The sequence below is a fragment of the Dysidea avara genome, chromosome 15, assembly GCF_963678975.1.
Source record: "Dysidea avara chromosome 15, odDysAvar1.4, whole genome shotgun sequence".
NCBI lineage: Eukaryota > Metazoa > Porifera > Demospongiae > Dictyoceratida > Dysideidae > Dysidea > Dysidea avara.
Genome location: NC_089286.1, coordinates 13,600,715 through 13,623,204, shown reverse-complemented (window position 1 = coordinate 13,623,204; position 22,490 = coordinate 13,600,715). Strand labels below are relative to the sequence as shown.

The 22,490-nt window shown below is 35.8% G+C and overlaps 1 protein-coding gene and 1 long non-coding RNA gene across 6 annotated transcripts in view; one reads left to right on the top strand and one right to left on the bottom strand.

The window, feature by feature from the left end:
- LOC136245389 (uncharacterized) overlaps positions 1-22,490 on the bottom strand; it is a 46,355-nt gene that overhangs the window by 17,037 nt on the left and 6,828 nt on the right. Inside the window, exons 6-18 of one of the 5 annotated variants that reach the window (XM_066036911.1) lie at positions 20,396-20,435; positions 19,575-19,648; positions 18,954-18,999; positions 18,313-18,349; positions 17,130-17,194; positions 16,455-16,499; positions 15,009-15,051; positions 14,596-14,660; positions 13,143-13,226; positions 11,150-11,220; positions 6,466-6,531; positions 6,351-6,413; positions 5,809-5,955 (exon numbers count right to left, since the gene is read on the bottom strand). The exons of 2 other annotated variants lie outside the window; for them this stretch is intronic. In XM_066036911.1, coding sequence (XP_065892983.1) covers positions 18,346-18,349; positions 18,954-18,999; positions 19,575-19,648; positions 20,396-20,435 — 164 coding nt within the window. In that variant the 3' untranslated portion in view covers positions 5,809-5,955; positions 6,351-6,413; positions 6,466-6,531; ... (5 more) ...; positions 17,130-17,194; positions 18,313-18,345. 2 more of the 5 variants (XM_066036912.1, XM_066036910.1) reach the window with 2 other exon arrangements.
- On the top strand, positions 1,058-5,105 carry LOC136245502 (uncharacterized). The gene is made up of 3 exons (XR_010695893.1): positions 1,058-1,201; positions 2,670-2,708; positions 4,708-5,105. It is a non-coding gene; the product is annotated as an uncharacterized lncRNA (long non-coding RNA).

Below are 22,490 nucleotides of genomic sequence, written 5' to 3'. Positions count from 1 at the left end.
ATTATTCCAGCTACACACTGATTTTCAGCTAATTGCTCTAAGCGGTTTGCCTGATAGACACGAAAACTAATAGTATTTTTATTCATAAAAATCGATCGAGTAGTTTTGACACAGGTTGGGTTTTGTGTCATATCTCCGTGGTCTTTATCCCGATTCCTTTCAAACCACAAAAGGGCACTCCTACGATGGTTGCTCCATCTACATAGCAATTTTCAACTGATTCCTCAAAGGAGTTTACCCTGTAGGCGCCACAGACCTTCGACCTTATTTTACGCAAATAATCGGTCATAACTCCGTGAATGTTCATCAGATTCCTACCAAAGTTGATACAGAGATCCGCCTTAATGAGCCCTTTAAGTGTGCCAAATTTCAGCCCGATCCGAGCACGCATTCGTGTTTTATGGCGGATTTTGCGAAGTGTGCGAAATGAAGAAGAATAAGAAGATGAAAAGTGCTGGTCACTGTAAAGCATTAATACAATACAACACAAAAAAACGAATAATTAAAACGAAATTTTGTTCGCTCGTATCTCGGAAATGGCTGGAGCGATTTTCTTCGTATTTGGTGTGTAGACCAACGTTGAAACCGGGTCACTACTGCTGACTCGGATGACCCACTGACCCGAATTTGACCCGGATTAATTAAAGCCTAGACGTGTTTCGGCTAGTCTCGAGTGAGCGAACGAGTCTACATTTTGAGCGTTCGATTCGTGTTGAGTAAATATTGCAACTTCAGCCTAGCTGTAGGTTGAAGACCAAAAAACGAACAATTTCGTTTCTCACGTGATCCAATCCTGGTCAGACCCGGATAAATTGCAAACCGGGTCAGACCCGGATGACCCGGATGATCCGACCCGGTTTCAACGCTGGTGTAGACTCCCCTTGCTGGCCGGCACCTCTCTAGCAAATTTGGTTCCAATCGGATAAGGGATCACAGAGCTACATAGGTGTGAAAATTGCGTTTTCTTTCTTCCTGTTAATATACAATCTCGTTATGTACAGACTTGCTCAACCACAAAATTACGTAATACAGGAAACTGGGTTGTCACGTGATCACCGCACAAAGTTCTGCGTAACAGATGACAGATCGGGTAACCTTTATTTAAAGATTTGTTTACAGTGGAGTGGATATCTCGGTAGTCTGCTAGTATAACAGGTGACCTCAAGCTACCCCCTATATCTTGGCTTCTGCTTCATGGAAGGTATCAGTATAGTGTACTGGTAGTTTAATAGTTGTGTATGCCAAGTAGTACTTTCATTACATGGACTCTACTGAGTAGTGAGTGAGCCTTGAGCTAATAATGTATGGCATTGTTATCAGGTGGTTACAAATCAACCAAGCTTACCAACCAATGCCATGCATTCATAAACTGTAACATTACTGGTTATCTGCACATGGGACAATGTTGGGATTTGAACTTTGATTAGTACAAATGCCTGCTTTGTGCTGTTGCTTATACCATATAGGTGAAGCGACATAGCCAGTGTTGGGAGTAACGTGTTACTTATGTAACGCGTTACGTAATATTATTACTTTTGTGGTAACAAAGTAATATAACGAAATACGCTATAAAAACAGGTAATATAACTCAAGTTACTTTACTTGCAAATGTAACGCGTTACCTAAGTAATATAGTTTCTGTAACAAATCTATTACGTAATATTATTACCAAAAGTAACGAAGTTACTGATCTCGTTAGTAATCCATTGAGTAACGCCTAGCCACAACGAAGTAATGAAGCCTACTAAATGAGGCTTATTCACCAGCTTCTTACTTATATCAAGACTTGCACATTGTCCAACAACGCAATCGTGTCACGTGATAGGGTGGTAGTTTCACACGTGACAGCTTAAGGCTATGGACACAAAGTAATATAATATGTAATATTATTACAGTTACTTTATTTTATGGGTAATATGTAACTGTAACTAAATAGTTCAGCTGCAAGTAATATGTAATATGTAACTAGTTACTTTTAAAAAGTAACTTGCCCAACACTGGACATAGCCAACCCGGCTGGTTAGAACATTGGCTTGGTAATTGCAGGTTCCAGGTTCGATGCCCCCTCCTCCAACTGTAAGTTGCAGTTTCCTGAGCAAGAGACCTACCTAAGTATGACTATAACTGGGACTTGGGGAAGCTAGTGTCACTTAGTGGTGTCGGGGTTATGAGTTCCACGGGCATTTACCGGTTGCTTGCGAAATGTAAAAACAAAATCACGTGCACATTTCACTTGAAGATTTTAAATTTTCTGATGAAAATTTGTGTTCTGCCTATCATATATAACAATCAGTATATAATTATACATCACGTTTTGCTGGCAAACTGTTAACTACAATCCTTGCCATATAGTTCAAGATATTCGTATCATGGGTCACGTGTTTGATCATGTATCTGTTCTTACTACATTTTTGCAATCAACCTGAAAGTTGGTAGAAACGTGATCAGTATCCCAGATGATTGAATTTCACGGCTTGTGTTGTACTCTTCTTGATGCTTTCCACGAGCTCTATACAATGCTCTTCACTTCGTCATTTAATAGCACTGTTGCACAGAATGTTTAGAAATTATGACTGGTATTCATTTGATACCTGGCATTTGTTTAGTAGAAAAATTACTTGTATCCTCCCTATTGTGTTGTGCCTTACACTGATTGTTTTATTTTGCAGAGTATTAAAACAAGATGTCACAGAATTCACCAGTTTGATGTAAGTGTGTATTATTTTGTTTGTGATTTTACTATAAACTATATGCAGTCATGAACATAATAATGTAAAAAAGTTGTAGGTGTTGAATGATCCAACTATTCTAAATGTCATTACTACCGTACAGTACATATTTCTTTGTATAAAAAGCCTGGTCTTGTATTTCCTTCCTAGCAGTATTGACACAGCCTGTAAATGAATCAGGCAGGCCCCGGTATTTATTTTTAAAGTGTGCTGGAAACTCCCTGGCTTATAATCAAGACAAGAGTTTATTTGCATGTGGCTTTTATACGAAAAATATGGTATACATGTACCATGGAATTTGTTAATCAGGATACTTGAAAATAAGGACACCTGCATATTCTGGACACTTTGTAATGGTTAACAGTTAAACTTATTTTCACTATGAACATTAAAAATCTTCCCAGCATAGAATGATAAAGAATTTCTTGCTCTCAAAATAATGGAGTATGTGTTGTGCATATTAAGAGGACCATGCTCTAAATTGCACATACTCCGTAACAAGGAATACCCATCTACTCTAAGTTACATGGAACTGAACTGGGCGTCCCTAGTAGGGAGCTTGATTTAAGTGATGGTTATTTGCATTGCCTATATAGGTTTGTAGTTGTAGACAATTTTAACAAAAGTAACTTCAGTGCCAGCAACTGTCTATCCAGTGCTTTTTTTTACAAAAATTGTCAGTAGTATGATCAGAAGAGGAAGGAAACAATTTAAGGACCATTAAAATACAAATAGTTGTTTTCTGGGACAAACTAAAATGAGTGGACGATGTGAAGTGTGATCACTTGTTTAAAGTGTATACCTAGTTAGTGTTACAATGTTACGAGTGAAACACTATTTTATAGATTTCATTTTGGAAAACTAATTATAAGTGTTTTAACAAAACAAAATACAGTAAATCACTTAATGCTGACACAGCGCAATCTGAATACAACAACCCCTGCTAGCTAGTGTTGTATTGTGACTATTGAGGTGCTTATGTGGTAAAATTCCAGATACACTATGCAATTAACAAAATAGTTTTGAGTAGGGCTTTTATAAAGTGTTACCGACCTCTGTATAATGATAATTAAAGTGGGGTGGGCACCAACTAGGCTTTAAAATAAAGGAAGAAAACAATAACACTGTAGAATAAATGAGGGGCCTGTGCTGGCTCTTTAGAAAATGTAATGCATTAAAATTTTTACAGAAAATCATACATTGATTTGTGGTCATACAGTACATGGAGATATACTTTGGTGTAAAATTAATATTGTTATTTTTATACGTAACTACTTTCAGTTATATTAACATAAGCAGAAATGGATGATACTAATCACAAACCAGCGCTATACCTACCTGAGGTGTGTATTATGTGCTGAACCCTGGGACCAAGGACCTGCGGGATCCAACTATTCTTGGAATTTTATATACTTCCCTGTGTTTACACGTTCAAGTCACGGCGTTTCATCTTGCATGGTCAGACCACTTCTATATCATCACTTCACATAATGTCTATGATTAAAAGCATCTTGGACTGGCTGCTCATTGGTTACCCCATGAATGCACTATTATATTACCTAACTGGAGACAAACCATTTTTCCAAGAAGCAATCACTACTGGCTATACAAGCAGTTAGGCTTGTATGCTTCTTCTGCATGAAGGCAAAATGTTTAGTTTTTATAAAGGTCACTATGTGGCTGGAAGTGTGAAAATCAGCATTCATCAGGCCTGTGCTAACCAGTCTTTCAGAGTAGGCACTAAATGCTAGGCATCATGTGAAGCATTGTGATGGAGAGTAAGTGGTCTGGCCATGCAAGTCTGGATGCTGGCATGTGATTTGGAGGTACCAATACATATTGTGAGGTATATTTTCCAAGAAAAGTTGGTCCCCACTGAGGACCCAACTTCTCTGAGGACTCCTCAGTACTGCTTGTATTATGTACACTAGTAATCACTATTGTTTTTTTGTATTTATCATTAGCATTTATATTCCAGGAGGTGAGAAGTCTATGTGAATGCAGGTGTGCTCATTCAGCACTGCCCGTTTTACAGTGAAGAACCTTTGGTGATGCTGCAGATGTCCAAATAGGGTCAAGCTTAAGGCAGTAATCAATTTGTAAAGTTGTAAATTTGTGTAACTGACAATTTGATTGTAGGCATCTACAGCACCAATGTTGTTCTTTACTTGTTCTTTACATAGGTATTTGTGGAATCTATAATATATAGACGTGGGATTTTAGTTTGCAACACGCACTCAAATGTTGAACAATGTACATCAGTATAATATTTACCACAGCAAGAATATTAACCCTCATGTCGGTATTGTAATTGCTAATGTCTCTCTATATACTGAAACAATATGAACCACGGATCTATAACTGACTGCAATGCTATTCAATATGGGCCGTGGCCTGGTTTTGTTTGAGCCTAGGTAAATTTTTTGACTAGTGTGTAGTTCCATAACTGTAACATAGACAGAATAAGTACAGTTGTGTATGAATTATGTTGTGTATGTAGTCAGAAGTTTTATGCCCCAAGTGTTAAGGTTACACATCTGGTGAATGTGCGGATAGTACATTTGATGAAATTACATATCTCGCCACTTAAATAATTGTGCTGCAAGTCTTGCCTTTTCTATACCTCTCATGTCTTTTCTTTTTCACAGAAAATCTACTAGATTTAATAGTGTCTTTCCATGCTCATCTTGTGTCAAGCTTACTCCACCTACCAATTCTCCCCTCACAGACCAAGATCTGCCGGTCCATAATCCAGGATGAGCATCCACCAGTCTTTATCTTGCCTGGTTGCTTCGTACTACAGTATAGCCTGACAGACCAAAGTCTTAAAATCAATTTTCTTCCAACAGTTATGCACTTATATTGCCGAGCTATGCTGACTTTGCTCATGATTTGGATGTAGCATATTAATGGATAAAATCTAAATATTTACAGGATGAAGGTAAAACTCTGATCCAATGATTTTACGTTGCCATAGAGTGCAACAGGAAATTTTTGAGGTGATAAGTTTGTTTATTGAGATTCAGCAAGTTAAAATCATTACAGCATAGTGGACCCACTTTACAACATGCAACAGGTGTGAACAAGTAACAATATCCACAACTCATTGTCTAAAGTGACAAACAGTAAGAAATTAGAATGTACACACACTTTATATATAAACTAATTGTCTTCCCATAACCTTCGGTGCAGACAGCATGCAGTAGCTTCTTCGAACAGTAGATACCTGTATGGAATGAAAAGAGGTGTTAAAGGCACAAAGCTGCCAAAGGCACAAAGCTTCTGGTAAGGATCACAGAAGACAATCAAATCAACAAAGGAAGCCATCACAAACCCACAAATTGACACTTCTAGAACTGTGGAGTAAGGCATTAGATAATAGAGGTAATTCAACGATGCACATATTGCAGCTGTGATGATTGGCATAAGCCCATTTTAGGCCTAAATAATGTCTAACAGTGAATCATTTAGTCAACGCAAATTTAAGATTTACTAACTTCTCAGAAACATTTCAGATCACTCTGAAAGCATATATTTGGGCTTTATTTTGCCTCAGTTCATTCAGTACAGGCTAGTAAGGATGATGTATGTAGATTGACATTTTCCTGCTAAAATTCTCACTCAAAATTTACTTGGCTGCATTGGGTAGAACAAGTGATGATATTTGACTGATGATTTGATTGTCTATATGGTATAATGTACATACATCACTAAAACTTTGTGACAATAGACTTACCTCAGTGGTATCTTGAGGACTTTACATGTCACCCCAACAATACAAGTATCTCTGTGCCACTAGCACCTACAGTAATATGAAGAAGAACATTCGCTACTTGTGAAAGCAGTTGCTTCTCTAAACTAAAAATCACACAATATGGTGATTTTGTGAACCAGACCCTCCAGTCAACATGTTGAGTTTGGAAACTAATGATAAACACCATAGTCCCAGTCTAAGGTAACCCGAAATACTCCTTGCAATGAGCAATGGATGTTTAATATATTATTTGCCAGTATATAATAGAAACCAAGAGTGTCAAACGGTGTATTAGCCCGTGATTAATGATCGCATAAAATAACACGGATATTTCAGTAATTGTTCATTTGTGTGAAATGGTAATTTGAAATGTGTACATGGCAAAAGGCCTTTGTTCGCCAGTTTTCTGTGTTATTCAACCAAGTATTCAACAGTTATTGCCCCCAGCTCGCTAAAACAATGGCTGCACAAATGAGAGTGTTGCCATGCCTTCAGGGATCCACTTGGCAATGCCAGAACTTTAACATTAGCCATTTCCCTTTAATGCTATCACGTTTTCACTGGCTGAATTGGGCTAAATACAGCAACCTATCATGGCACTATATACGAACAATTACTGAAATATCCATGTTACTTCACGCAATCATTTATGACTGGTAACACACCTGTTCAATACTCTTGGTTTCTATTATATACTCTCACTACAAATTATGAATTGGACTTTGTTATAGGTTGTGAACAGATAAATCATGCAAGTATCACCCATTTACAGCCATGTCAATGTACATTAAAGCACACCAAACGTACAAATGTGACAATTCACAACCAAAGTTATAACTGGTAGTTCTATTTATGACTGCACCAAATTAAGCAGTAAACGCATGTTCCTAGGTAGTAGTAGTTGCCAAAATTTAAATAAGATTACACATAACAAATAGCCAGTGATTGCAATTTATATAGAGGTGACTTTAGTAAGGAGCTTAATTTAAGCCCCCCCCCCCCCCACATACTAGGGGCTGGAAACTAGCCACCTGCTACTGAGGATGTGGTCACCATTAATTTGAAAGCAAAATCTACAACATTATATGCTGGGAAAATATTAAATACTCATAGTGAAGGGAACGTTCGATAAGTTAAGACTATTACTAAGTGTTCTTGTAATACTTTAGGATGGCCATATCGTGTACGATCAACACTTTCAATTTTTTTATAAAACCATGTCCAAAGACTGGACATGGTCTATATTAAACAACTAATACACATTTACATCGGGATTGTTCAAACTGGCGAATTCTGTGACATCTTGTTTTAATGCTCTGCAAAATAAAACAATCGGTATAAGGCACAACACAATAGGGAAGATACAAGTAATTTTTCTACTAAACAAATGCCAGGTATCAAATGAATACCAGTCATAATTTCTAAACATTCTGTGCAACAGTGCTATTAAATGACGAAGTGAAGAACATTGTGTAGAGCTCACGGAAAGTATCAAGAAGAGTACAACACAAGCCGTGAAATTCAATCATCTGGGATACTGATCACGTTTCTACCAACTTTCAGGTTGATTGCAAAAATGTAGTAAGAACAGATACATGATCAAACACGTGACCCATGATACGAATATCTTGAACTATATGGCAAGGATTGTAGTTAACAGTTTGCCAGCAAAACGTGATGTATAATTATATACTGATTGTTATATATGATAGGCAGAACACAAATTTTCATCAGAAAATTTAAAATCTTCAAGTGAAATGTGCACGTGATTTTGTTTTTACATTTCGCAAGCAACCGGTAAATGCCCGTGGAACTCATAACCCCGACACCACTAAGTGACACTAGCTTCCCCAAGTCCCAGTTATACAGTCATACTTAGGTAGGTCTCTTGCTCAGGAAACTGCAACTTACAGTTGGAGGAGGGGGCATCAAACCTGGAACCAAGCCAATGTTCTAACCAGCCGGGTTGGCTATGTCGCTTCACCTATATGGTATAAGCAACAGCACAAAGCAGGCATTTGTACTAATCAAAGTTCAAATCCCAACATTGTCCCATGTGCAGATAACCAGTAATGTTACAGTTTATGAATGCATGGCATTGGTTGGTAAGCTTGGTTGATTTGTAACCACCTGATAACAATGCCATACATTATTAGCTCAAGGCTCACTCACTACTCAGTAGAGTCCATGTAATGAAAGTACTACTTGGCATACACAACTATTAAACTACCAGTACACTATACTGACTACTTATAATACCTTCCATGAAGCAGAAGCCAAGATATAGGGGGTAGCTTGAGGTCACCTGTTATACTAGCAGACTAGCGAGATATCCACTCCACTGTAAACAAATCTTTAAATAAAGGTCACTCGATCTGTCATTGTTACGCAGAACTTTGTGTGGTGATCACGTGACAACCCGGTTTCCTGTATTACGTAATTTTGTGGTTGAGCAAGTCTGTACATAACGAGATTGGTTAATATACTCACGGGTGGCACGCCGGCTTCTTGGGCCGCACGACACACTACCGTGTGTCTTGATCTTTCAGATTTCATGAGTACTACCAGCATGGGAAGTGAGAGTCATTGTAAAGTTTGTTACATCAGAAATTTTAGATCCTGTTACATTGATTCCTTGTAACTCAGTACATGATATTATCAAACTATTTGACCCACATATAATGGTGTGATTGTCATCATCACTATCCACAGTAAATTGTGTTTCACCAGCAGGTTGATTATAATAGTCTAGTACACAGGCATCAATGATAATTTTCTGACCAAGCATTATGTTGTTTATATAATATCATCCACAATTAGTGACATTGTCATCATCGATACACACAGCTGGGTCACACAATACTAGTTTACTAGGAGGAGTGCAGATGTGTTCAACAAGTGGACCATGTTTTAAAGTTTCTTTAAATTTGTTAACACCAACAATGCTCCTATTCAAGCAAACCCCATCACAAGATGTTGGTATATCCAGGTAAGCAGAGTTACCACTTAATGCTCTATTGTTAGTAAAACTGATTTTTGCAGTGCTCAGTTTTAGTTTACTAAGCCCCTCTTGACTTACTCCACTGTACAAACTCCACCATATCGATGAGCAATATTATGAGCAAACTTGATGGAAGCCCCATTTTCTAAAGTTACATTACATTTGTCAGAAAATATAAACCTCCTCCATTCTCTACTGCTTTGTTTTTGTCCAGCATCACTACAGAATTATTTGTAAACTTTATGATGCACTGGGAAACACAAACAGCTCCACCATGTTCAGCAGTATTAGTTGTAAATTTCACTAGTCCTTCTGTGCAACATCATATCAGAGTGACAATCACAATACATTGCTCCACCACACTGCATAGCACTATTACTAACAAACATCACTTCAGAGTATTGTCCTATTGTAATGTTACAACATTCATAAGAATATATTGATCCACCATCACTTTCTGCCACACTGTGATGAAAAACAACTTTTCTTTTACCTACAAAGCTGACACTGCTGTTATCATATACATATACAGCTCCACCATGTTGCACGGCCGTGTTGTGAGCAAATGTTACATTGCACCCATCTTGAAATGTTACAACAGTGTGATAGAATAAATTTAACACAGCATAATTCATACACAAATACTGGCTGTATTTATTCTGTCTATGTTTTGGTGTTGGAACCAATATTGGGGGCTATGGTCTGTTTTTGTTTGAGCTAAGGTAGAAATTTTAGACTATTAGTTTCAACACCAAAACATAGACGGAACAGATACACTCAGTATTTGTGTATGAATTATGCTGTGTTATAAGTTCAATTACGGATCATGGATTTAACGACTACCTTTGTTTCCTTCTTTTTATTTGTATGGTTCAAATACTTGCTCGATTTTCCCATTATTAATCCACGTAACTCAGTTACACACAATTATGTGAATGAAGATGACGTGAATATGTATGAATGGCTCGATGAATGGTAATGGGTGAAGCATTAGTACATAGATAATTCCATCACTTAACAAGAAATTTTAAACATTACATAAGTGCTGAGAATTTTATTGCTTATGGTAGAACAATAACAGAATTATGTAACTGTACCTGCATGCAATAATAGGGCATGTGGGCACAAACCACACTGTGCCCCTTAACACATGTCATATCTCAGTACTGGATTAGGATAATTTATTTCAGCCATGTTACTTGTATTACATGTAACATGTGCAATATGGAATAAACACGACAAGGCTGTAATATGATGACATAAAATTTTTAAAATTATGAGTCAAGAAAGTTCAAAAAGTAGGCAAACTGTTTATGTGCCCACATGTCTATTGTAGTAGGCCTGGTCATATTTATAACCTTGTATAGTTAATAGCATGGATTATGCTATTTGTAAGAAGACCCTATACTGAATATGGACTGACTTTGAGAAGGTAATGTCATCTCCAGGAATATAACGTTGTGTAGAGCATGTGTTGGTACTGTAGTGGTAGTTTCATACGTTTGTTTCTTTGCACAAATTTTTCTTTACCCCATGAGCACGCACAGCTAATAATGACCAGAATTGTTTAATGTCACAAAATGTAATAACTAGGTAACTCTTGTATCCAAACAAACATCCACATTTCAAGCTGATAAATAATACATTATACTTACAAGAAATTACTTTATGAAATGAATAATGTTTCAATAGAGGATGCTTCAGGAAGGATTACATATCAGACTGTTCACCAGCACCTGTATATGAATAAGACAAATCATAATGACAAACAGTTCTACAATTAGTATACATAGTTAGATAGTTAGCTAGCTGTGTTGTGCTTAGTTATTTTAATTGTAGTTAAACTTGGTTTGTTTGCTTTAAATAACTCATGTCATGTATTTTTCAATAAAAAAACAATTAGCACACAGTACAATTGGATTTTTATTAATTCATTTGTAAATGGTTCTATCAATAAAAAAATGTGACCTGGTTTGTGAATTTAGGGCATGTGGGAACACAAATTTTGTATACATTTTCAAAGTTTACCCACATAACTTTTTTATATCACTATTATTGTATGACCATGTATTTACTAAATATTTAGTTGACTCTGTCATGAAAGTTACAGACAATAGAAATACTCACATCCAAGACGGAGATGTGACCTGTTCAGTATTGTATCGGTGCTAGTTCGTTTCCACATTCACTGTACATATATGTTTTTGTTGGCCTCACTTTATTGATTATTGGTATCTAGCTATATGTATTTATGACTGGGCCTGCGAAAATAGAGCATGTGGGTACACAATTTGCCTGCTTTTTCTAAATTTCATCCGCCATAACTTTTTATTGCACCATGGTATTATCATAACATTTTCAGGCTTTGTTTATAATTTCAATACAAGTTACAGAATGCATATACTGCATTTCAGTACTGATATATGGTTCATTAAGTGACATGGTGTAGTTTGTGCCCACATGCCCTATTTTCGCAGGCCCGGTAACATTTATTTATTCAGAATAAGGTAGCAACTCTGCAGATGGCAACTAAAAGTAATAATAATAATGTGACTGGATTTTCGGTCTCAATGTCATGCATAAAACAATTAGAATTTCACAGTGTTTCCATTAAGAAGGTTATGTACCTTTCACACAATGAATTTTGTTGCATATTGAGTTACTATCTATTTGTTCAAATTACTTTAATGCTTTATAGTGGCTTGTTTTTTAACATAAATACCAAATGTGACATTAGGACTGATTTTCCAAAATCTGGTCACAAATAATGACTAGGAGATATTGCAAAAATTGAATATGTAGTTGTTAGTCACTTTAACCATTTTCTGATCACCACTTACAAATCTACCCTAGCAACTGAGCAGTTCTGTATAGCTAGCTATGCTTCATTGTGTACAAGCTGATCATTGCAATACCATTGTCGAACGTGTCATCTACGTGCATGTGTGTGCAAAGTGATCTGTCCTACTAATGGAGCCACCTTGGTGAGTGGAATAGATGGCGCACTGCAAATGATTTAGCTACACACCATAGTACCATAGATCAGTCACTATAGAATTTAAAACATAAGATGAATACATGCAAAGATTTTGAAGCTAAATAGTTAGTGGATGATCTTAATTCAGCTGAGTTCAGCTTATAATTAGTTTGATTATTAACATATATGCGCAATCCAAAAAATTCTACAAAAATAGGGCACGTGGGCACAAGCTACACCATGTCACTTAACGAGTCATATCTCAGTATTGGAATACAGTATTTACATTCTGCAACTTGTATTGTAAAAGCCAGATACATTATGAACTGAAGACTTCATGGAGATTCAGTGACTATAACATAATGGACAAAGAAATTATGAGTGAAAAAAGTTTGAAAAAGCAGGTAAATTTTGTGTGCCCACATGCCCTACGTATTTTCGCTCACCTGGTCACAATTTATCTATTAAATTCTATCTTATTAAGAATTTGTAAAAAGGCCTGATTCAGAAGCATTTAAATAAAACTCTGAAGAATTCCCAAACAAAGTTGCTTAATATCAAAGAGTGAGTAGATTTAAAATTATTCAACATGTCTCTTAGATTTCAGATATATTGGTAAAATTTATAATAGACATGATAAGCATACACTTTTGCTTTGAATTGTACCATATTAACTCATACCATTATTTCCTGCATTCTTTCTGTGTGTTAAATTTCCCAGTTCCGTTTTGATGGTTGAATGAATCAGTTTCTTCAGACTTGCAGCTGGAAGAAAAATGAGTTATGTTTCTTAATTATGAAGATGAGAACAACTTGCTGCAATAGTACAGTAATACAAATACCATAAAATTGTAGTTGTAAAAGTTGGTGTTAACACTATTTGTGACTGGGCCTGCATAAACGCACAAACCACACCCTATCACATACGTAATTATGTAAGACATTGTACGTAAGTCAATCCTGAAATACCATTAACATCCTGTAATTTGTTCAAAAACTGCTGAAAATGGCATGGAATGGCCTATTACATATAACAGCATAAATATTTAGTGTAATAAAAGTTTGAATTTTGTGTACCCACGTGCACTGTTGCTGCAGTCCCTTTCACAAATATCCTACAGAGTATGCATGAGTATCATTTGTAGCAAATAGCTTCAGATAATGACAATATTTATAATCTATCAACCCAAATTCATCAATTATGTTGTGTTTGATGAAATAAAATAAATTACACATGCTACACTGTATAAATAGAATCAAAACAACATGTGCAGTAAGTCTTGTAACACGGTATAGTTCGTATAAAAATTATTTTTGCTTATTGTTCTTTGGTTTTAATTGTTGTATCAGTGACTGAATTTTCAGAAAAGGATCTTCATACATATTGAACTTTATGAGCATAAACTGTATAACTTTAAGCATATACTGAGCTGAAGTGTTCTCCTTCCATTTAGCTATGTTGCTGTTCGATTTTTGGTTTGTCCCATTGTGAAGTCAAAGTTAGTTAGTAAAGCTTAATTTATTCCTCTATCTGACTGTCTTCACGATTGAGGTTTCAGCTTCTAGTTAGGCGTGAGCCAATTATGCTTTGAAAACAGCCCATTATGCTTTTGAGCAGTTCTCAAAATTAATATCAAGCCTATTATGCTCAAAATTATGCTCTAAAAATCGAGATAGTGCTCTCAAGAAATGACTGTTTTATTAAAATATTTTCCTGACAGTTCATGACTGCTCTATTAGAGTATCTCAATCTGATATCTGCAAAACCTGAATAATTGATAAACAGTAAAATGAATAATTATATGAAAAATGAAATCCAGAAGGACTAAGTAGTGTGTTTGTACTTCGGTATGGGTTTGGTATACATGCAATGTGCTTTTAATTAAAAATCGTGAGAATTGTCCCACAGTGTATTACGCTGGCATAATTCTTGATGCTTGTGATAGCCTATTATGCTTGAAATTATGCTGCACAAGCCTACATCTACTATAGTCTTTTCATATCAGGCTGCTTTATTATAGCATTAATTTTAAGTAATTTTTTTAAACTTCATAATGCATAATTCCCACACATGCATAAAAATTTTGCTAGTATAATCACCACATCCCATCTAACTATTAGGGTGTGTACATACCTGGTTCTGCTGTACGTTTGTGAAGTGCACTTTCTTCCACACCCTTTGTAGGGCACTCATGTACTCTAATTAGATATGATTATATTATTAGATACGTACATACATGAAATGATAGTTATAGTACAATAGTTAAGTACTGAATTCAAAACTGCTGCATATAGTCTTCTTAACATACTAATACTATCTGACAATCAGCAATTCAATGCATCAAATTTACTTCGTATTAGTATTATTACCATACTCTGAAAAAATATTTTCAAATTTAAGCCTTCTGTTTGCTATAAGCATGTATATAAGGATTAACTTTCTGCAGCTGTTATTATCAGAAATGTGAATACTTAGCTGTGTATAAGCTATACTGAACAATGTAGCGTATAGCTAATACTGTTTATCATGAAATCAAAGATACTTACATTTTGCATATGTGATCATGGATCAGTGTCCCCATTTTTGAAGCTGTATAACATTATAGACAGTAAATTAATGGCACTGTACATTACACAATTGTCATGCATAATTAATATCTTTAAATCTGTGACATCATTACTTCAGAAAAGCCGATTTGGTAGGCACACACTCACATGTCATCACATAGCTACAGATCGTATGTCAGTGCCACAATATGTGACCGGGTTTGCGAAAAGGGATCTTCCACACACATCCAATTTACTGACTTTGATGATTTCTAACTTTAGACTAGAAAAAGCTACTGACTTGATATATGGTCAGTAATGAGCCTCAAAATGCAGTAGCGTAATGGATAGAGAAAATTCCAGGTTGATACCTTACTTTACCACCAAGATACGGTCGTCCAAGTTGGATGTGTGTGGAAGAACCCTTTTTGCAATCCGGTCACATAATTGCATTCTGTAACTTGCATTGTTAAAATTAAGCAATAAAAAATGCATGGCTGTGTAACAATGACATAAAATGTTATGAGAGATACACATCAATTACACTCACACTAATAAATATAGACTTTGTAGTTTCACATTCTGTAACCAAACAAGCTTTTGTACTCTGTATTGTTATCATGCAGTATGGTAGTACTGTATATTAGGAGCACCATTTAGGGACCAGACCAACTGTATGGATCGTCACTAGCCTTGGAAAAGTAACTACCAGAAGCAGACCTCTCTACCTCTACTTATTGTGACAATGAAACATGATAGTGTATTGATCTAGCTTTGTGTTTATGGTTAACTTCCTGTCATTGGTGATACAGTCGAGTCAAGATGAACTAATACTAATTCAGTCTTGAAACCAGTATTGGTACATCACTTGTCCAAATACTGTCCAGATTAAGACATACGTAAATGGACCACTAGTCCTTATAACTGCTTGAGATTGGAACCAGCAGTCCATTTATGTCTCACTCTGGGTGGTGTCTGGACAATTAGTGCTGATGCTGGTATCTAGACAGTTTTTCTAGGCATAATATTTTGAGTTTTGCTGCATGTGGAAAAGTTTAGTTTTGCAGAAAGACTTGTTTCCAACCAATTATTTGTGACTGGATTTGTGACCTCACATGGCATCATGCCAAGGGATCCAAAACAAGCTAGAAATTTTGTAGGTCAACCTTGCAATCAGAAATCTTAAAACTGTAAAGTTCCCAGAAACTTTTGGAAATATCTGGATATCACAGGTGCTTTAAAGCATGGTACACCTCTGAGAGAATCAGCTAATAGATCTTTCCTGGAATCTTGAAATCATTGCTAAAATCAAAATCTCATAGGCAGCTTAGCTTGGCCCCTTGCCTCATACAGTACAACACAAGAATTTCACATATACATAGATATACATACTCCATTCCACATTTCACATCAAAGCCACATTCTGTACAATGACTATCTACGTACCTATGTTGAATGTGTTGGAGATGGAAGCTGATTCAAACTGGTTTTCTGTAAACAGTATATACAATTAAGGAAAGATGAAATACTTTAAAGATACTATTACCATACAGTATAATGATTACTGTACACAAGGGAATTTAATATAAGAAATTAAGTTAACGAATCAGTATGATATTTAATTCATCAAAAATTTACTGTTATACATTGATTGCATTGCACGGCACTCTTCTCCAATTATCAGATTCTCCCAAAATAGCTTTACTTGCAGTGGCACTGTTCCAGTGTCCACTCTACATTCAAATGTAATTAAAAGTAGCTGCTCCAAAAAAAATGATAATTACTGTATGGTTTTTTGAGGTAATTATGTTGTCTGGTGGTGCTGGGTTTGTTTTGCCTTACAAGTCTTGCAGTAAGTTCTTTGACTGATAAAGTAATTGTGATTAGTGACTAAAGGTAATGTCAACAACTTGAGTCAGGGGATATCAACACTGTCTCTTCCAAAATGGGACTCCAAGCAACTTTTGACTGCCAGATTCACCAGTGCATTAAGTATACACATATATAGCCCATCTACTATGTACACTGTGCTAAAAATATAATGTTATCAGTTGTGCTGTACATTCACCTGTATTTTAATTACAAATTACAATGGCATATTGTAGCTAAGTAACACTATACCTTGCTTAAAAAGGTCCTCTATAGCTTTTTCACTTGAACCTCCTTCTTTCTTCAAATCACATATTCTAAATATACATTAAATACGCTTTATAGCTATGCAGCTACATAGCATTATTGAATGTGTATAGAAGACTACAGTAAATTTATTAAGAGGTGCTACACTGGTATTCATACAACAGGCATGCCGGAGTAACAACCCAAAGCTAAGTGCCTGTAACATTACTGTTATATATTTATATATACCACTCAACTACTAGGTCTACGTAACTCAGCAGCTTCATTTTTTACAAGACTAGTACAAGAAATAGTAATTTTTTTAGAAAATCACCCTATAGCAGGAGCACAGCTCTGAAGTCATTGCAACACCAGCATGAAGTTGCCACACTATCTGCAGGGATGTAGACTATTAGTCTCCACATCAAGCAACCCTTAAGCTATTCTGGTCTGATTTTGCCAGCTGCAGGTGACTATCTGGCAGCCTGTATCCATGCCAGACGTGTTCACAACTCTGTGGTGACTGTGGAGGGCTGACATACCGTGGATAGATGATCAGAAAGCTGAATGTGTTGTCTTTTTGTGATATTTCAATTTATAAACTGAGTTATTTTGTGGCCTGGTGGATTTATTTACCACCCCAATCCATTGTAGTGTTCGATCTATATGAAAGGTGGGAAACTCTACAAGCACTACCTTGACCACTACATACTTTTTAAAGGTCTTGAATTAAAGCTCTGGAAATGCTATAAGCATAGCTGGAAGGGTACACTGCTTCGAAATGTTAATGTTTTTCTCTGAATCAGCAATGCATCCAGATGGGTCACTATCAGAGTGGTTTTCCAATATTTGGTAACATTTTAAAAGTTCGATCATGGACCATGAAATAAAAAGTAAACAACTTAACTGAACAAGGTGGTGTTCTACATCTGTATTTATTACCATTAATATTAATTACTAATGATTCAACTAAATAGTGTAGCATCTTGCCACCTAGTGTTGGCACTTCTGCAATGTTACACAACCCGCAGTACTATTGTGAACTGCTGTCATAATACAAACTGCTGTCAGACCTTCAGTGCTGATCACACAATACAATAATTATATTGAATTATAATGTAGCTCTACAGCTACACTTATATCTACCAGCCAACAATGCTATGTACATGTTTTCCACATGGATACTTACAATCTTTTGGAACATTCATCAGGTTCTATGCTGCTAACTGGAAAATAATAGATACACATAGCAACATAATTATAAACTTGTAAGGTGTAATATTTGTGACTGAGCTTGCAAAAATAGGGCATGTGGGCACAGTCTACACCCTATCATACATCAGATCATATCTCAACATTGGAATTATAGCATATTTCTATCTTATTCTGCAACTTGGTATTATTATAAAGCTATTCAACAAGAAGTGAAAACTTTATGGCCATATATAAATAAAAAGTTACGAATCACAAAAAGTAGGGCTAATGTTATGTGCCCACACACCCTGGCCCAGTCACATTAATTACAGTATGCTTATATCTTGCACAATTATGATTACAGTAACAAAGTACTTATAAACTATTAGCGTAGTGAAAATTGTGATCGTTCCGGTTGCAATTTAACAATTCTATAACTGTTCTATTCTGGTTATAAACTATTCTATAAACTATTCCGTAGATTTCCATAGTATAAACCATTTATGAATGGTAACAGAAATCTGAAAAAAAAGAGGAAAAATTTGTGTACCTACTTGCCCTATTTTTGCAGGCCCAGTCACATATATCGTAGCTACGTATATATCGTACATATCACACAGCCATAACAATACCTACCTAGCTGCTGCTGCTGCTGTATTGAGAGCTGAGTCTTCTTGGCTTCCTGAAGAGGAAGTGTGTAGTACATTGAAATGTTTATACTGCCTGTATGCACATGTCATATGGTTTCAGGTAGCTACTGGTAAGTTAAGATCATATTACAAAAAAAATGTGACTGGAATTAACAAAAACAGGCTTCAGTCCACACACATCCAGTTCTATACATTTTTAGACCATAACTCTATGCAGCATCAGTTTCAAATTACGACCAGTTGTTTTATGATGCTGTAACATAGTTGTGTGAGATTGTTAGGTAAATAGCTTGTCGTGAAGTCAAGTTACAACTGAATGGAGTCTTTAAATTGGATGTGTGTGGAAATCTATACTGTTGTGAAATCTGGTCACAAATGTTCCTCTTCTTTAGTGTGTTGTGCATCCTGTTACAACTAATATTCTGTTGAACAATGTGAATTGTTATTAATTTTAACTATGGGTCAGGAAGTATACCTTCCCTCTTGATTTATTTGCATGCTGTTAGATGAAATTGTGATATCAATTTTTTTTTAAAAAATGCATGTTACATCTTATGAAATAGAACACAATGATTGATAAATATCACTATTAGGTATATTACTGTACCTTCTGTTTGAACGTCTGCTGCACGTTTTTGATCCGCACCTTCTTTCAGATTCTCCATAGGGCAATGATATATTCTAAATTAGATAAAAAGAAAATTTTAATGTAATGAAAAAAATCCGGTGGGAAAAATTATTTCTCGTCTAATTCTATATAGAGAGAATGCAGTATGTCCCAATCTTTTGCCGATATATTATCTGCCAAATATTACTTGAGTAAAGTTGCCAATATTTTGTCCGGCCAAAAAATTTCATTGTACATACACACAATCATAGCTAGTTATCTCCACACTATCAATGTATTGGTATCATAGTAAGCTCTCAATGAATAAAATTAAAACATCTCTAATGTGCCTACAAGTCTTAGAGTATATTTTGCATTGTGGTCACTATAGTAATCTTTGAAACATAATAATAGACCAGTGGCGGATCCAGGATGGGGCATTTGGGGCAAATGCCCCCCCCCCCCCCCCCCCCCTTCAAGAAATTGCATACAAGATCGATATACTCTAATAGAGCAGTCAATTACTCTAATAAAGCAGTCACAATGTTCATGAGGCAGTGTAGCTTACCTATGAAGCTACAAATAGGATTTTATTTTACATAACAGACGTGATATAGTAGGTAAGGATAACTAGCTATTATTGTTGTGACCTTTTTTTTTTTTTTTTTTTTTTTTTTTTGGTCTTCAACTGTTTTTCAGAAAGGTGCCCCCCCTCTTTCGAAACTCTGGATCCGCCCCTGTAGACGTATAATACATCTAATCTATAATTATATAGTCAACTACAATTATAGCTATATATTCTCAATGTAAAAGATACTTACATTTTGCATTGCGTGATTGCAATCTTCTCTCTTAACACATCTGTACATGTATAACCACAGTAATTATCAGAAATGCAATTCATAATAGTAACAGCAAAATTGTGACTGGGCCTGGGTAATAGGACACATGGGCACACAAAATTTGCTACATATCTTTTCAAATTTTTGTCAGCCATAATGTCTATTTCTATCAGTATGGCCATGACATTTTGGACTTTGTGCATAATAGTCCATGAGCCAGACAGATCAGTCGGTACCATCTGAGCTGAATAAAGTTCACTTTATTTTTTAAAATAAAGATATTCATCCCAGTAACACAAAAATGCATGATAGCAATGGATTTGTGGTAGCTTTTAATTTTTATGGCCCTATGTAGCTAAATAGTATTAAAATACAGTATGCAAAATCCATAACGATTATTTTTGTTCATTATACAAGTGATATTCGTTTCATAGTTGATCCTAAAGATCAATTTATGCAGAGGTGGTGGAGACGGAGGGGCAAGAGGGGCCATGGCCTCCCACCTTTGGCCAATACTTTGTAGTAGAAGATCAAAATACTCTAATACAGCAGTCACTTGCTCTATAATAGAACAGTATTGTTTTTAATCTCTTTTTAAAACTACAAGTAGTTATTCAATTTTACATATCTGTAACAGTGCAGTAAAATAACTAAAATAGTATCGCAGAGCTTCTAAAGCTCTAATTTTCCCGGGGGCATGGCAGACCCCAAAATAGCATGCATGATTATTTTCTGTACTTTCGAGATTTCCCTGGGCACCACCAAAGTAGGCCACCTTTTCCATTGGCCTGTTCCACTGCCTATGAATTTACAACATTTTCACTGTAAAGGATTGTCAGTTCTAGCATTCTGCACATTTCTGTTCATTTGGGTCCATTAACCATACGAATGTGCCTTGACAGTGTGCACTCTGCATGATTGCAAGCTCGAAGCTTTGGGTGCATGCTTATCCAGCAATTTAGATCCTTTCTTTGTAATCTTCAATCCTTTGCATTTAGGATTTAGCATACTAGAATTCTATTCCAAGCATCTTCACCATATAGAAGCCTGATAATTTCATTGAAAAAGTGCTGAACTAGGTAATCTGTACAAGGTGGAAGTAAATGGCTTTCAACCTCATCTTCTTTAAACAATGTTTTAGGAAGCATAGAGGTGATTGTGTCAAACCCATACATACCGATTAGAGCTCAACGCATGTTTACAGATACAAGAACCTACTTGTACTAATTTTTGTGTTGCATTTCTGAAACAAAGGTAATGGTATCATGAAAACTAACACAGCAAAAATAGTGTTCCAATACTACATATTCTAACCCCGTCTTTATTCAGTATTGGAAAAATTATTTTTTAAAACTCCTTATAACGAGACAAAATTAACCTCAAATATATAAATGACTCTAATGTTATTCACTATTGGGGACTATGGTCTGTTATTGTTTGAGCCAAGGTAGAATATTTGGACTATTAGTTCCAATACCTAAACATAGACGGAACAAATACAGTCAGTATTTATGTATGAATTATGCTTTGTAACAGCATGATGAAAAATTCTAAGTAGATTTTAACCTCAACCTGAAATATGTATAAACTCTATCCATCTTTTAGTGCATAAGTAGCATGTACTGTAGCAAAAGGTGTGTATGAAATACACGGAAGTGGGTGATTTTAAATAAACATTCTTAAGCATACAAACCTTTTCACCCAGTTGTCCCCTTTGCTGTGTACTGTTCTATTCGCTAACTATAAAAGTACTGTAATTAAGATGTTTTGTTAGTGTATAGTTTGCAACAAGAATCTACTATCTATGTGTTTTACTCAACAACTGACGTTCAGCTTGCAGCTGTCTTTCATGCAATTTTCTCTGAATACGCATCACACAATATCAGCTTTCTCACTACTATATGATTTCCTTCTTTCATCAGCATTCACCAAATGTAGTTTGCTTAATTACCTACTTTTTAGCATTGAAGCACCTTATTGGTACAGATAAGAAACATGGTACATTGAAAGAAGCAAAATTTCAGCATCCTGACTCGGATTTACATGCAGTAGGCAAAAATTCAGAAAGCAGTTA